The sequence below is a fragment of the Engraulis encrasicolus genome, chromosome 5 (genome assembly GCF_034702125.1).
Source record: "Engraulis encrasicolus isolate BLACKSEA-1 chromosome 5, IST_EnEncr_1.0, whole genome shotgun sequence".
NCBI lineage: Eukaryota > Metazoa > Chordata > Actinopteri > Clupeiformes > Engraulidae > Engraulis > Engraulis encrasicolus.
This window is the reverse complement of record NC_085861.1, coordinates 17,617,912-17,634,334: the sequence shown is the minus strand read 5'-3', so window position 1 is coordinate 17,634,334 and position 16,423 is coordinate 17,617,912. Positions and strand designations below refer to the sequence as shown.

Below are 16,423 nucleotides of genomic sequence, written 5' to 3'. Positions count from 1 at the left end.
TTGGGCCGAATGCAACCCCCCATAATTTCCTTGCACCTCAATTATCGGCAGAGGAGCAGGAGGCCTAGCCTAGGCTCACACAGCTGAATGCAGGCTGGAAGACATTTAGCTATTTCTGCCTGAGTGCAACTTGGTAAAGTACAACAGGGGACACAACACAAAGCCACTCAGAGGACGTGGAGGACACAGAAAGAGAGAGAGAGAGAGAGAGAGAGAGAGAGAGAGAGAGAGAGAGAGAGAGAGAAGGGATGGAAAAAGATGCACCTACAGCATGATGTAAGAGCTTACATAAGGCTCTCTTCAGAGGTGCAGCGTGGTGACAGGCGAGAGGTGCACCCTGGGCCTTGAACATTGGGGCTCTGTGTCTGCGTCTGTCTGCTGAGAAGATGGATGGCGTGTCCCTCGCTACTACCAAGATGACACTCGCAGGGAAGGCATGTGCAGGGCAGGTGCTCCCACGTGAAGCCGTCAGAGAGGGACAAAGGGGTCAACTGTCCCAGGCCTTGCTGAGCAAAGGGCCCCAGAATTGGGCACCCATAACATTGTATATGAACTGAGGGAGGGCCCCTTTTCAGATGACTTTGTCCCGGGCCTGACCAAAGCTGTCAGCGGCCATGATGTGAAGGAAGAACCACATGCTTCAAAAAGCCCTAGCTGTTTTTTAATTATTTATTTTCTTCAAAATGCTACTATTACTATGTCAGAACGCTATAAAGGACTTTTAGAAAAAGCACAACAAAATACCTCCTCTTAATGTATGTTCTCTACAAGTCTTCTGTTGTCCAGTCTTGCACTTTAAATGTCTGTATGAGCAAGGTCTACGTCGATACTGTCTATGTCCATGTATGAGTACTGTCTATGTCTATACTGTCTATGTCCTTACCTAGATTAGTCTATGTCTGCATGGGAGAGCAAGAAACGCAATTTCAAATTCTTTGTATGACCAGTGCATGTAAAGAAATTGACAATAAACTTGACTTGACTTGACTGTTGCTCAGTGTTTGGATAAATAGAAGGTTGCACATACTTTGTTAAGTCTTATCGCGTACGCTTTGAGACCTATGGCGATATGGTATGGGTGGTATGCCAATCTGAGCCCTGCATGAGTCTTTACCGTTCGTCCGTTATAACTGTATACAGTCAAAGACAAGGTTGTTTTTATTAGGCGTGGAAGGAAAGATCTTCATTATGATATATGCTGATGCACACACACACACACACACACACACACGCATATACACACACACACACACACACGCATATGCACACACACACACACACACACACACACACACACACACACACACACACACACACACACACACACACACACACACACACACACACACACACACACACACACACACACACACACACACACACACACACACACGCATATACTACATACTCACAAATAAACTGTTACTGTTAAACTGTTAAACTGTTACTGTTAAAACTGTTACTTCCATGCAATCCTCCATAATATTCAAAGCTTTCCCCTTTTAAAGAATCTGAGAGTCTCTCCAGTACCGGAGGAGGAGGACAACTGAGCCGTACTACAGGACAGAAACAACTGCAGCCAGGAAAGAAGAGGGGGAGAGGGGGAAAAGTGGGAGAAAGAGGGGAGCAGGAGGGGGAGAGGGCGGGAGGGCGGGAGGGCGGGAGGGCGGTAGGGCGTCTAGGCCTCGTGCCTTTTCATTGCCTCTATCATTCCTCTGGAGGTAAAAAGGAGAAGAAAGGGGAACAGATATCGATGGGAGTTAGGGCCCAGGAATGTGTTGACCATATGCCAGGTCAGGGATAATAGAGAGCGGGGCTGAAGGTAGCCCAGGGCTGGGAGTCCCGATGGCTACACTCACACTGTTTGCGTTGTGATGTAGTGTGGAAGTGATTACAGCGTCTAATCCGCAACTGACATGGATATATCCACCTCGGCGTTCCTTAATCAGATGGTAAAGGCACGGCGAAACCGCCACCGCTAGGGATGCACCGATACCGATGCTGGTATCGGGTATCGGCACAGATACTGCTCATTATACTCGTACGCGTCAAACACTTGCCGATACTAGGCACGATACTGCTATAACAAGAAACAATGCAAAATCTCATCACGTTCTGTGGACTTGAAAGCAGCATGGAAAAACCTCATACATTTACTAACATTTAAATCTACATGGAAATGGACATTAAAAAATATCACAAGGCCATGCATTTATTTTCATTGTATGTTGGTGGTAAAAGGTATTGGTATCGGTACTCGGTATCGGCAAGTACACACATTGATGTACTCGTACTTGTATCGGCTTTCAAAAAAGTGGTATCGGTGCATCCCTAGCCGCCGCCATTTATATCCATTATGGCCAGACTCGACGAAGGCCATTTTCCAGCCATCAGAGTGCACCTCGTCTTCATGTGTCAGAAATTCCTGATTTAAGACCAGAGAACTTTGACCACAGTCATCAGTGAGAGAACGGTGGAATAACAACGGCTCACGTTTCCATTGTAAGCACCAAAAATAAGCAGGTAAATGAACAAATGCTTTGTCATCAATATGCGTCTCTGTGGGAACTTTTTTCACGAGCGGCTCTCAGCGTTAATCCACTGCAGTTAGTTAGCCATCTTGACAACGGATCCAATTGCAGGGTTTACATTACGCACGTGACAACTTTGATAATGAGCACAGCTGCGCCAGTGTAACACAGTAACATGGTATTACAACGTTACATTGAGTCTTTAGTAAAACATTACAGCTTGGTCATTGCCATTCTTTTAACTACACTATAGGGGGCATTCAAGAGAAAAGTATACTTTGGGAGGGTAGAATACTGTCTAAAACAAATGTCCTAGCATAAAGAAAATGCTAAATCTAGCTCACAAGCTCCAAGAAAAATGTGAAAGCTCAGCAGAACACATGCATTACTCCAATCCCAAGCACTGTTTGATGATGATCATTTGTGTAAACCAAAAACAGAGACGCTGTCCAAGCATTCTCTAACGAGAGATGGAAACATCGCTCATCATCTACTTAATTCATTAAAAGTCATTAAATAAATGCGCAGCACAGGACTCCAGAGTCACGGAAATAACCCCAGCATAATAGAAAAAAGCAGGAGCTCGCTGCAATGCAATGGCTAACAAACTTCAAGCCTTTTTTAAACTCCAACAACAGCAATCATAAAAAAACAAAATGGCAGTAAATGATGATGGGGGTGGGGGGGGTGATGGGGGGGTTGAACTTGGGTCGGCCCCATGGCTCCTGACCCCGCTGGGCAACATTAACTACCATTAGAACACACTGCGGGGGCATTAGAACACACTGCGGGGGCATGCCGCCCCCCCTCACCCGCAGACACCCTGTATGGCTCTAATAACACACATCCTGGGCAGCGTGTACCAGCTATCTCGGCTGGTTCCTGGCAAAAGACCTACCTCATCCCGCTAAACAAGAGGACTCCTACTATACTGTAATATAACACAAACCTCTCTCTCTCTCTCTTCCTTTCTCCCTCTCTCTCTCAAACCCCCTTCATGAAATCACACACACACGCGCGCACACACACACACACACACACACACACACGCACACACACACACACACACACACACACACACACACACCCACATGCACACGCACACGCACACAGTGACACACACACACCCACACACTTTTTCAGTCAGCCAGAGCACATCATTCCAATGCAAACAGAGCGGGAGGGGGTGGTGTCTGTATTCCCATTTACACAAATAAATCTGCTCATATTCGGTGGTCAGCTAGGCAGGCCAAAGACGAGAGGAGCTGGCACGCCTGCTCGCTGCTCTGAGATCAGCGGGTGAGAGTGACACGGGGAGGCTGTGTCAACTCGGCGAATCAACAGTCAAAGCAGTTTAGCTGTGCTGTACTGTAGGCAACTGGACTTCTTTTGGTCTTCTTTTTATTATTATTATTTAAAAATATTTTTTTTTTCAACTTTATTTAGACAGGACAGGAAACGAGTGGGACAGAGAGACGGGGGAGGATCGGGAAATTACCCGGGTCAGGAATCGAACCCGGGTCGCCCGTTTAGCAGTCCAGTGCCCAGCCGACTAAGCCTGGGCCTTGGTCCTCCCTTTAGAAGCTATAACAAGACATGCAATTGCCTACAGCTAAACTCATTTGACTCAGATGATTTGGGAGAATGTGAATATTCACAGACTCTGTGCAGACCAAGCTCATGAATACATAGATCTGCACTATTATCTTGCCACATTGGACAAGTGAAAAAGACAAACCACGGGACTGTGTCAACTCTGCGGATCAACAATCAAAGGAGTTTAGATGTAGGCAACTGGACTTCTGTTCAGAGGGGTGAACTAAGAATCTGGTTCAGGAGTAAACCAAATGTGGACTTCAGGCTCTTCTATTAGATGATTCACCCTTTTACCTTAACCTGGTTTACCCCTGAGCCAGCTTCTTAGTATAGACTCCAGAGTTTCTAAAATTGGCTGTATGTTATATTTAACAGCGCAGTGTTGTGTTGTTCTGTGCTGTGCTGTTCTGTGCTGTCCTGTGTTGTGCTGTACTGCGTTGTGTTGTGTTGTGTTGTGTTGTGTTGTGTTGTGTTGTGTTGTGTTGTGTTGTGTTGTGTTGTGTTGTGTTGTGTTGTGTTGTGTTGTGTTGTGTTGTGTTGTGTTGTGTTGTGTTGTGTTGTGCTGACTTGTGCAGTGTTGCCTTGCACTGTACTGTGCTGTACTGTACTGTACTGTACTGTACTGTACTGTACTGTACTGTGCTGTGCTGTGCTGTGCTGTGCTGTGCTGTGCTGTGCTGTGCTGTGCTGTGCTGTGCTGTGCTGTACTGCGTTGTGTTGTGTTGTGTTGTGTTGTGTTGTGTTGTGTTGTGTTGTGTTGTGTTGTGTTGTGTTGTGTTGTGAACCTTGGTCTATACTAAGAAGCTGGTTCAGGAGTAAACCAGGTTAAGTCACAAGGTAAATCATGATTTGCCTCTTAACTCAACCTGGTTACCCCTGAACCAGCTTATAAGCATAGGCCGCTGGTTTCTTGAACTTGTTTTCTTATACCAAAAATACAGAAGGTGAAGTGCTGCCAACCTTCATTTCTCCTCCTCACCCGCAGAGAGGAGCTTTTGGTGCCATTTAAAGCACTAATGAAGATTAGTTTTGAACGTACCAACACAGAGGCCACTGTTGGCTAATAAACAAGAGCGGACCAAGTGACATAACAGCACCGGTACACAGGGTCAAAGAAGTGAAGTGACAGCACCAGAATACTACAGAGAGGAAAAAAAATGGATGACGGGGTGACTTAATACCAATGAGGTTACAAGGCTAATAAAGTAGCCCTTGCCCTGTGACCGTATTAACCCTTTAGCACAGAGCCTACAGTATATTATAAACTTGTCAAAATTGTAATGTCTTTGTCTTAGTCTGTTACTTAAGGCTCTTAGTAATGTCACTGCAATGTTGTTATGATGTAGTTGAGAATTTTCAGCAAATAGTAAATAGGCCCGCCGGCGACCCCATCTGCACAAAGAGGCTTTGAAGCATAGCAACACACTGTAACAACATGTTAAGAGATGCTCCCTGTTATACCATTGTTGTCACCAGTATGGCAATGACCAAGTCTAAGTAGGCCTACAGTACTTTGACTCTGGGTCATAGGATGGTAGTAAAGACTTTTCAAAGACTATTGCAGTGTTCTCCTTTCAAACAAGTGAGCATTATGAGTCTACATTATGAGTCTACATTGAATCGTGATAAAGAAAACACCATAAACAACTTCAAATGAGATGAAGTCTCTCTGGAAACTTCTGCTATATAGTCTCTACTCTACATCTGCGGATTGTCCAGGCCCGGTCAGGATTTTACTCTGCTGGAATTTTGGCAACCGTTCCGAGTGAGTACAGAAGTATTACTCACTCCCTCTAGCTCTCTCTCTCTCTCTCTCTAGCTCTCTCTCTCTCTCTCTCTCTCTCTCTCTCTCTCTCTCTCTCTCTCTCTCTCGCTCTCTTTCTCTCCCCACATCTCGTCTGAGCAGAGCGCAGGATGAGCCTCACCACAGCTGAAAGCTTGAGGGCCCAGCGTAGGCCAGGAAAAGGCATTATTCTAGTCACTCAACCTAAACCACAATCAGTATCATTCCCATCCTGATCACAAGTAATAGAATCAAATTAGCCTGTGGAATACACCAGGCAGGAAATGAACTTATATGAGCCTGAGGTAGAAGATCTGAAAATGTTCTTTCTTTTCTCCCTCTCCTCCTTCTTCTTCTCCCCTTTGTCGCTTATTGCTCTCTACACCAGTGTTTCTCAAACTTTTTCATCTCGAGGACCACTTTGTCCCTCCAAAAGTGTTCAGGGACCACCTGTCAACTTAATTGACAGTTAAAGGGTACTATTCGACACTGTTCATTTTTCATGCAGATCACTTACTTTTTATTCACATTTACAAGCCTTATTGCGGAGAAAATAGGACTTCGGACATGTTTGTCTTTGTAATTATGTTACAAATATAGCCTTCAGCTTGCTTATCTGTAAAAAGTAGAAATCCCTTTGAGGACCACCTGAGCTCTGTCGTGGACCACTAGTGGTCCCCGGACCACACTTTGAGAATCACTGCTCTACACAATACAATGATCACATTGTTCCGACACTCGATACAAAACAAGGATTCCTCTTAGGCAACGTCGAGAGGAATGACGAGCATCTTCTGCCTTGAGACAGGTTTGTTATAACTGACACTGAGATGGAGGGGCTGTGAGAGACATAGTGTTTAGGTCCAGATGGGGTCGCTGGCAATCGTACGCAACTAAGATCATAACAACATTGCTATGATGCCATTACCAAGAGCCTTGAGTAGGAGATTAAGACTTGATCATTCATTACCATTTTGGTAATAACAAGCTGAGAGACCTAAGAGACAAGGTATCCAGAGATGACAGAGCCTATGAGAAACCTTGAACAGCAAACGTCATTGTTCTCAAATGGAACACGAACAATCACCGAACATCAGACAATAAAAGTGCATTTACACACACAGTTAGACCTTTGTAAAGACCCGTAATAGGTCCTCAGTCACTAAAAGCACCAATGGAAAACTGTGTCTCTTTTTGAAAATAAAGTAAAGGGGATCTAGTGTTCTGCAGCCGGGGTGTTATTGAGATTGACAGGGTCCCACAGGGATGTAAGTGTAGACTCTCTCAGCTGCTGCTTACCCTCCGTCTTCCTGAAAGCCCTCCAGCTCGTCCCTCTGCTCGGCCAATGTGGACTCCAGATCCAAGTAGCTTCCATTGTGAGACAGCTGCAGCGTGCAGTCATCGAGCTAAAGACAAAAAAACAAAGAGAGAATATTAAATAATATTTTCTTTGCATTAGTGATAAAAATACACGGGTGAGGCATACATGAAATGTCATTGTCTGCAGTGAGCACTATCAAAAGTACACGGGTGAGGCATGAATGCAATTTCGTTGTGTGCAGTGAGCACTATGTGCTGTGGAGTACTGTGTCACAATGACAATGGGAGTTGGAGTTTCCCAGGTGGGCTTTCACTTTCACTTCAAAAATAGCTGTATTTGTATTGCACAATTCAACCCTTGTATTATTGTTATTACTGGAAAGGCAAGCTCAAGCTCAAAAGCATCACCAAGGTGACTGCCACGATGCCTGCCTAAAACAATTCAGCTTGGAGTGCCAGCAGTTGATGCAAAAATGATCATGTCTATTGGAAAATAATATTCATGGCAAGTTTGTTTTCAATGTTCCTGTAAGGATGACCGTCCATATCTTGAAAGTGGTCAAGAAGCGGTCAAGACTCAAGAGAGTCATCTCCGGCCTTTTAACGACTCATGTAGCCCCTTAGTGCATGCCGTATCTCCAGAGGCAGGCTGTAATAGATATTGAAAAGCAAAGTACCATAGTACTACAATACTATGACAGTGCACAGGGCCTTTAGTAATCCATTATAACTTAGTCATTGCCATTCTGGTAACGGCAAATTTATAACACCATGTCTTAATGGGTTAAGTACATTCTGATTTGCGAAGGTTGTGAAGATTACGTAATTTACTGGAAAATGATGCCCTCTACCTCCTAATTTAACTCAGTTGAGGGTAACCCTTTATCCATACACCCTTTTCCAAAATAATCCAATGCTGCTCAGCCGGTGTGCCAGAGAGGGGGCAGGGGGCAACAGTTAGCCACATACATAACCACAGAGCACCTGTTGTTGCCTCAATTTCACAGCCCAACTCATTCAGCTGAGCCCCATCTCCGGCTCTGTGTTTACACGTGGGCCATCATTACAGCATCTCCATTCATGGACTTGGGGGGCAGTGTTTACGTCAAATATGCCGCAGACATTACAAGCAGTGCTGGCTGGCACTCTTGTTTTGCTCTTGATTCAATTAGTTTTCGAGCGGACGGAGGACGGTGCTTCACCTGATACTGCGAGAGTAAATCGTTTTCGAGCAAATAACCAGATTGTTCTTTCAACGGGCCCTTCAGAGGCCAAATAGACTGAGGTAAGGAGGGAAATGCTGGTGGTATACCCCAGGGAGAGGCCTGCTGCACCACTGGGGGTAGGGAGAGGGAGGCATTCATGTTTGTTGACACTCAATTAGGGGGAAGTGATGTGGTTTAAACACCCCAGGGAGCTGATGGCGGTCTTCAGGCCCTGTGATCTGTCAATCATCAGTTGACCACCAGGCTAGCCCACAAAGCCCCTAAGCATGTTAATTACACATGAACATGCACACGCACACACACACAAACATACATACATACACAACTACTCAAAGTTGTCAACACAGCCATTACACCACCAGACCTCTGCTGCTTTACCTAGCCCTCACCCCACCCTCCAACACACACACGTATGCACGCACACACGCACCCATGCACGCACACACACACACAGGTATGACTGCTGTTCAGTTCAGCTGCTTCACTTTATTCCCCGCACGTCAAACATGCCCAAGGCTTCAGGATGAGCCTGCCGAAGGACGTCCACTCCCACTACACAAACTAATGAGGCTTATTTCTGGCATTGCTATGAAAACAACCACTACAGTACAGTGTAAGTCTATGTGATTCCACCGGGCTAAGTTTACCCTCGCCAGGCATGTTAAGCACAATGTAAAGTTTACTCTCGCCAGGCATGTTAAGTACAATGTGAGGGAATCCCAAGACTGCCGCTTCAAAAGAGACAGATGAGGAGCCAGGGTGTTTCTGAGGGAGGGGGAGACAGATGCCATGAAAGGGGTGGGGGGTGGAGGGGTGACACGGTGGGCCAGTCTGGTATATACAGTAGACAGGCAGCTGGTGATAAGGGTACAGGGCAGGGTTGCCAGGTGAAACTGATGATTTCCAGCACCCTCCACCCCCCAAAATCCGCCTGGAGGCACTAAATCCTGTCCAATTTGAACTAATTTATATAGATTTCTATGGCCATAAATTTTGGCCCATTTTTTTCCTGCAGAAGGCCATACTGAGCAGCCCAATTGGGCGGTAAATCGCCCCAATCTGGCAACACTGATACAGGGTGCCATTGTATCACCGGGGGGGAAGGGAGAAGAACTAGGCCATGTTGTTGGTGTGTAAGGATAAAATTAAACCTTTGTGTGATTGTTGACGTGCAAGAATGCTTTTCATCCCCCCAAAATGCCATGCCTTTCAGATTTGTCTCAGTTTCTTTGGTACATATCTTGAATAACCCTTGCTAATTCCAAATCCATAAATGTATTTTGGAAATTAAATCAGATATATGACAAAACGATCAAAAACCTGGATCAAAACCTAAAAACATGAGAATATTTGTATATTGTATGTTTTATTGAATGTTGAAACTTGATAATGATCATTTCAGCATGTCCATGCTATCACATTATTCAACAATGTTCAGGCACATTCCCTCTGTAACGGATTCCCCATAAGATGAATAATGGCAGGTTAAAGGTGTGATTTTTATTCAACATTCACCCATTCAATGTTTGCCTGTAGTCTCTCTTCGTGCACAGGTTTTTCCTTTGTAAATTCAATAAACTGAGTGTAAACAGAATGGCTTGGACCAAGTCATAAACAGTCTGATCAATCCACACGCATATTCAAATACACAGCTGGGATTGGTGTACGGCATGTTTATAAACCTGATATGACACCATGATTTCATTTAAAGTGTGATGTTACATTCAACAGCTAAATGAGGACATGGTAAAAGAAAAAGGTTGCATACGACAAAGTTAGGGCGCAGCATGTATTTTTTTCCCTTTTGTTTGGACTGTACAACAGGAATGTCTGAGGTTAGCAGACATAAAAAAGTATGCGTGTCATCCACCACTAGGACGTTTTCATTTTAATCTTTTGATGTGGTTCTGTATTCTCCCACGAATTATTGCAACTTAATTAAAACTTGAGGGCACAACAGAACCCTGACTAGCTGGAAAATACATTAACAAGACGAAACTCTTTGAACGCATAACCACACTGTTTGCCTTTGTATTTGCTGTCATCTATGTCATGCTCTTAGAACAAGACATATAGCCCGTGAGAATAACACCCAGGGCTCATCTCCAAAGCACCGAGATCAAAATAGTTAGCATAAAGCACTAGTGAATGGAAAGATGGTCAGTCAATTAGTCAGTCCGTCAGTCATGAGGTTGGACCAAATTTACACAAACATTTCTGACCACCAAGAAACGCAGCCTTTACCACTCTGACCAATAGCCAGGTGGTTTTATTCCTAACACTGGGAAGATGAAAGGTGAAAGTGCTAGAGCAGATTACAGTACAAGGCCTTGGCCCACAGGAAATCCAGACAAGCATGCCAGAGTTGGGTCCTCTATATTAAGCCCTGTGAACAGGCAAGTCTCAAAAGAGGTATGGAGAGGGTGTGACATGAAAATAAGCATGGCGGGGACAGGGAGAGGGGACTACACTCCGAAAGTTCTGCCATTCCAGTTAGGTTATAGGGATATTATGTTGGCAAGGACTGCCGACAGACTGTGAAGAAAGAATCGCACATGCCCATCACCCATCTCCAGTTGGGAAGGTTGAAACCGTTTATTAGCTGTAGATGAATGGCTCACATTTGTAAATAAATGTACCACTCTCAATCATACATCTTACTGGTGCATGCCAAAATCCAGCAATCTTCTCATCAACTTGGCACAGTCATCAAAACGTTAAAGACTAAAATATATGGTTTGTTTTTCTCCCAGCTTGGCTGGCACAGCTGTGCGTTTTCAGGGTTGGGTTGACCCAGATATTTCAAATGTTGTGCTCACTCACAAGCAGGTAGCTACGGTAGGATTAAGCCACTCCTGTGGTGTGGGGGAACGGATAACCATTAGACACCGAGGCTTCTGCCCACCCCTCTCAATTCAATTCCACTCAACCCAACAAACACCCCTGGTCCAACCTCCATCCCGTGCCACTCCTGTGGTGTGGGGGAACGGATAACCATTAGACACAGAGGCTTCTGCCCACCCCTCTCAATTCAATTCCACTCAACCCAACAAACACCCCTGGTCCAACCTCCATCCCGTGCCATCTGTCTGTCTGGCACAGAACCACAACCCCTTTTCTATCAAAGCCCACTTTTACGATGTGTTATGCCGCCGGGATCCCAAATGCCAGGGCAGGGCCCAGCAGTAAGGTGTTGGCCAGCCAGGTGCTATACATTACTGTTAACTGTAGACATGAAGAGTGCACACCCACCCCCTCTACTCAGTGGCAGAACAAATGCACACAGGGACCCAGGGCAAAACACTTATTGGGCCCCCATACGGCCTGCCAAGGTCGCAATAGGGCCCCTGCCACCAATACAAGAGTGCCCTGGGCCCGGGGGCAAATGCCCTGCAGGCCCTCCCTATAGCTCCGCCCCTGCTTCTACTGTAATTGCCCTGCATTGAATGGGAAACAGACACCGTTCCCCCTAGCTTTTCACTTTCTCCTTCAGCCAAGATGAAGTTGGAATGCATTTGGATGTGAAGGTATTTTTCTAAAGCCCTTGAAATGATGGAGAGACGACTTGCTTCCATTTTTAAGGTATGACATCAGTCTCCTTATTTAGCCCCAGTGATTGCATCTGAAAACAAGAGTATGTGCGTATAGATACATGCGTCCCTTGGGAGGGGGGTGGTTCAGATGTAATGCATGCCTGTAGCGACCACGCTGCGCAATGTGCAAAACGTGTTACCTATTTCTGTTGCCTATTCACATGTAAATATCTACATGTGTCTTGCTGAGAAGATGACCAGCTATGTGAGGAGGCAGAGACTGCTGTACAGAAACAAAACAGGGAGGGGGGGGGTTGCGGGGGATGCAAGTGCAACCGTCAATTACGGCGACTCCAAGAGGTGCAGTTTCCTGCATGAGGTTAAAACACAAAAACCCCAGCCAACCAAGGCCAGGACAGGACACACAAAGGCGCGCTACACTACGCTACACAGCAGCACCACTTTTGGTTTTAGTCGTGGTGGTTGCAAAAAGTGGGGGCTTGATTACAGCTCTGAATGGGGGTTTCCAGGTCAAAGGCAGCCAGCCGTTAATCCCACCGCCCAGACCTCCTGGATTATCAGGCGTGGTGGTGCGCTTAATCAGCCGTCAGTCACACCCAGGATTTGACCCCTTGACCCTCTGGTCTGGTGTCTCGGGTCCTGTCCGTCTGACCACAGCAAAATGCGAGAGTCGCTGCGCTGGGCTGGGCTGGCCTGGGCTGGACTGGCCTGGCCTCGCCCTCCTGTTACTGTGTGGTTTACCGGCCAGTGGAGTCACTCGGTAGCCACTCTGCCTGCCTGCTCTGGTCTGACTCTGGTCTGGCCTAAAAATAAAGCCGTCTTTGGGAACCTTGCCTCTCTATAGCACAGCACAGCTCTCTCCACCTCATCCTGAGCTTTGTTGTTGTTGTTGATGTGTGTGTGTATGTGTGTGTGTGTGTGTGTGTGTGTGTGTGTGTGTGTGTGTGTGTGTGTGTGTGTGTGTGTGTGTGTGTGTGTGTGTGTGTGTGTGTGTGTGTGTGTGTGTGTGTGTGTGTGTGCGTGTGTGTGCGTGTGTGTGTGTGTTTGTGAGGGAGAGAGAGAGAGAGAGAGAGAGAGAGAGAGAGAGAGAGAGAGAGAGAGAGAGAGGCAGAGAGAACGAGAGAAAGATAAAAGAAAATATGTGGGAATTTATCAAGAACAATCCCCACATACCCACATTCGAAAAATTGAAAAAGAGATGGCAAGCAGAGAGTTTTTAATCAAAGTGGGCTTTTGGAGAAAATGTAACCCAATAGATACTACATTAGCTTTAGCACTAAGGCAAAAGCAGTACGCGCTATGGTAGTTACTGGGAGGCTGAGACAGAGGATGAGCATCCACAAAGATGCACGGCAGGCCACTTTCACACAGAACAGACAAAACCTCAAGTCCGCAGAACAATGCGAGAGAGCAGTCCAAAGGGTAGCGACCACAACTGTGGAGCACTAGCCTATACTTTAAAGTATTTAGCATAACTTCTCATTACCGGCCTCTGTAATTTCTGCGAAATAATGCGAAAGGGAAGAAAAACAAACTTTTATAAAAGGCGAAAGGAGAGTTCCAGGGTTACACCAAAATAATGGAGTGGACTGTGAAGGGGACCAGGAGATGACCATAAGGCTAAAATTCTCTTTAGTTCGCTACGGACATCTGAGGGCTCCTGCATGAAGACTATTGTATAAGTAGAAGCAGGGCCGCTGACAGCATTGGCTGGGCCCGAGACAAAGTCATCTCAAAGGGCCCCTCACGCAATATACATTCAGTGTAATCAGGACCCAATTCTGGGCCCCCTCTCTCCCTGGGCCCGGGACAACAAACTCATTTGTGCTCCCCTTATCGACTGCCCTGAGTACTTGTAGCAGCAGGCTGGCAGGCCATGCTGAAATATGAATGAGAGGCCTGCATAACAGAGTGAACCAGAAGGTCAGACCTGGGTTGACAAGCACTGTACAGTGCCTCATCATAGGCGGAATATAATGTGTCATTTTCCTATGATGCTACTGTATTGTATTGTCTTTTGAGGTTTTCCACAAAGGGCTTGATGAAAACACCACAGCAATGCCGATCAATAATGCAACACTATTGCTCTGATGATGTCAAATTCCAAAACAAAGCAACAAGCTACTGTGCTATACCCAGCCAACTAGCTTGAGTTTATTTTCCCCAGACACAATGGACCGCTGCCTCCCTGCAATGCAGTGCATGACTTGCTCCTTATAAGTCATAGCCCCTTAGCGGTGTCTCTCTCTCCACCTGCAGCTGATGAGAACGGATGCTTGCTGCTGCCAGCTAGCCTGTCACCGCCACTTCACCATGCCATGCTGCTCTAGCCTGGCATTTAGCATATGCTTTGTGGTCACTACTGGTTACAGCTTAATTGCAGATGGCCCTGAAAACAAATTGTGTACAGATTTACAGGCAGTCTCTGTTTGTGTTTACATGGTGGGCATGGGTTCCATCTTTTTCCTTGTTGAAACCAAGGAGAGATATTCTTTTATTATACTACTATTGCTCCTCCCTGGTCTGCCCAAACCGGGCCATGTGGAAGGTTAAAGGATTTCGACACAAAGTGTCTGTCAGCCTGCAGTGCAGGGAAAGAGTAGATTGGATTTTAGTTCCCACACACTGACGCTGTCATCTTTATTTCTTCTTTTTAGCCAATTATCCCTGTCATGCACTTCATTGCATGACAAACCATATTGTGCTTGCACTGTAGTAACAATACTTGTTCAATGAAGTTGTTCATTGATCAAGTATTGTCACTCAGTACACAGGCGTTAGTGGAAGACAATAAAATTGTCATATCGTACATGCACACAAACATCACTACATGAGCTGGTGCACCTGAATACTAGTCCCCTACATACAAATCAGAGAAGAACCCTATGACCCTTCAAAGTGTTCAGTGAATGCCTAAGAAGACGTATTGGAATGATGTTTTATTTGTAGGACAAGTAGTACTACTGTAATAAATACAGTACCCTACACCTTACATACTGTATGTGCATGTGCTTAATTTGAGGGGGAGCAAGGGGGAGCTAGCTCCGGAACCTCAGATGAGCGCTCCGGAACCTTGGATGGAACCTCATGGAAAGACATCATAGACCCCCCCCTCGGGGGGAGCCACCCATCCTCTGCGCTCCGGAACCTCCCGCTTGACAAATTAAGCACTGTGTATGTGCATGTGCTTAATCAAGACATTGACATTCTGTCCAGTGTTCTCAGAGCTGTTTTGGATAGTTGAGCATGGCATGGTGCAGCAGGCCCTACTGTAGGGTAACAAGTAGCCTAGTACTAATAAATACAGTACCCTACAGTGCCCTTACATACTTATTAACCAAGACATTGACATTCTGTCCAGTGCTCTCGGAGCTGTTTTGGATAGTTGAGCATGGCATGGTGCAGCAGGCCCTACTGCATGGTAACAAGTAGCCTAGTACTAATAAATACAGTACCCTACAGTGCCCTTACATACTTATTAACCAAGACATTGACATTCTGTCCAGTGCTCTCGGAGCTGTTTAGGATAGTTGAGCATGGCATGGTGCAGTAGGCCCTACTGTATGGTACTGTATGGACAAAGCCAGAAAAAATGGAGGGAGCCCAAGAAGAGAGCTCCTCCTCCACAGTACCAACTCAAGAGTAGGGATAAATGAAGCCAGGTGTCTGGCACTCAAGAACAAAATATGAATGTACTGAGGGGCCAGACGAGAAAAAAATAACTTCCCAGTTGTGAATATATCTATTTCCATATTCCCCACATCCTGACTACACATTTTACTTCTTCACTTTGGTGTGAAAAACACATGCATGAAGTGACTACACATGTGAAATCTGCAACCATTATGTATTCATTGGTCCTGTTACCCCACACAGAATAACATGACTTGGCACATTTACAACAAGTATGATTGACAAACAAACTAAAATAGTGGATGGCACTAAACACTAACTAAAATGAACATTCATGACTGACATCACTCTGCCATGTCTGTAGGCCTACTGCAAGGCGTTCGTTTAGAGGCCGTTGCAGAGGGCCTCATGTATGACATAAAGTAATATTGATAAACATACGTCTGTAGCAGCCATGTGTGTGGCACAGCTGAGGTGGCACATTTCATGAGGAGATGTGTCTATAGACACAGCTATAGCTGGCCCCAAATAAACACAAACGTGACAGACACATCCATACCCCAGTGGCAGCTGCAGTATCTTGCAAATTGAGCTTCCTTCTATGTTCCCCAGCTGCCTGGCATTCCATATGACCACAATAGCATCCTTCCTAAAACTGTCTCACGCCATGATTGCGTGTTTATGTTTTGGAAACGGCCAAAATATTTCCTGCGCAATGTGTCTGACGCAGAGTTATAGACATATGTCTATACAATAATTGCCATACCTGGGGCTTGTTCA

The 16,423-nt window shown here is 45.7% G+C and overlaps 1 protein-coding gene across 3 annotated transcripts in view; it reads right to left on the bottom strand.

The window, feature by feature from the left end:
• fhod3b (formin homology 2 domain containing 3b) overlaps positions 1-16,423 on the bottom strand; it is a 178,702-nt gene that overhangs the window by 161,436 nt on the left and 843 nt on the right. For all 3 annotated transcript variants that reach the window (XM_063198768.1, XM_063198766.1, XM_063198767.1), the window contains exon 2: positions 7,210-7,316. In XM_063198768.1, coding sequence (XP_063054838.1) covers positions 7,210-7,316 — 107 coding nt within the window. The remainder of the gene's footprint in view (positions 1-7,209; positions 7,317-16,423) is intronic.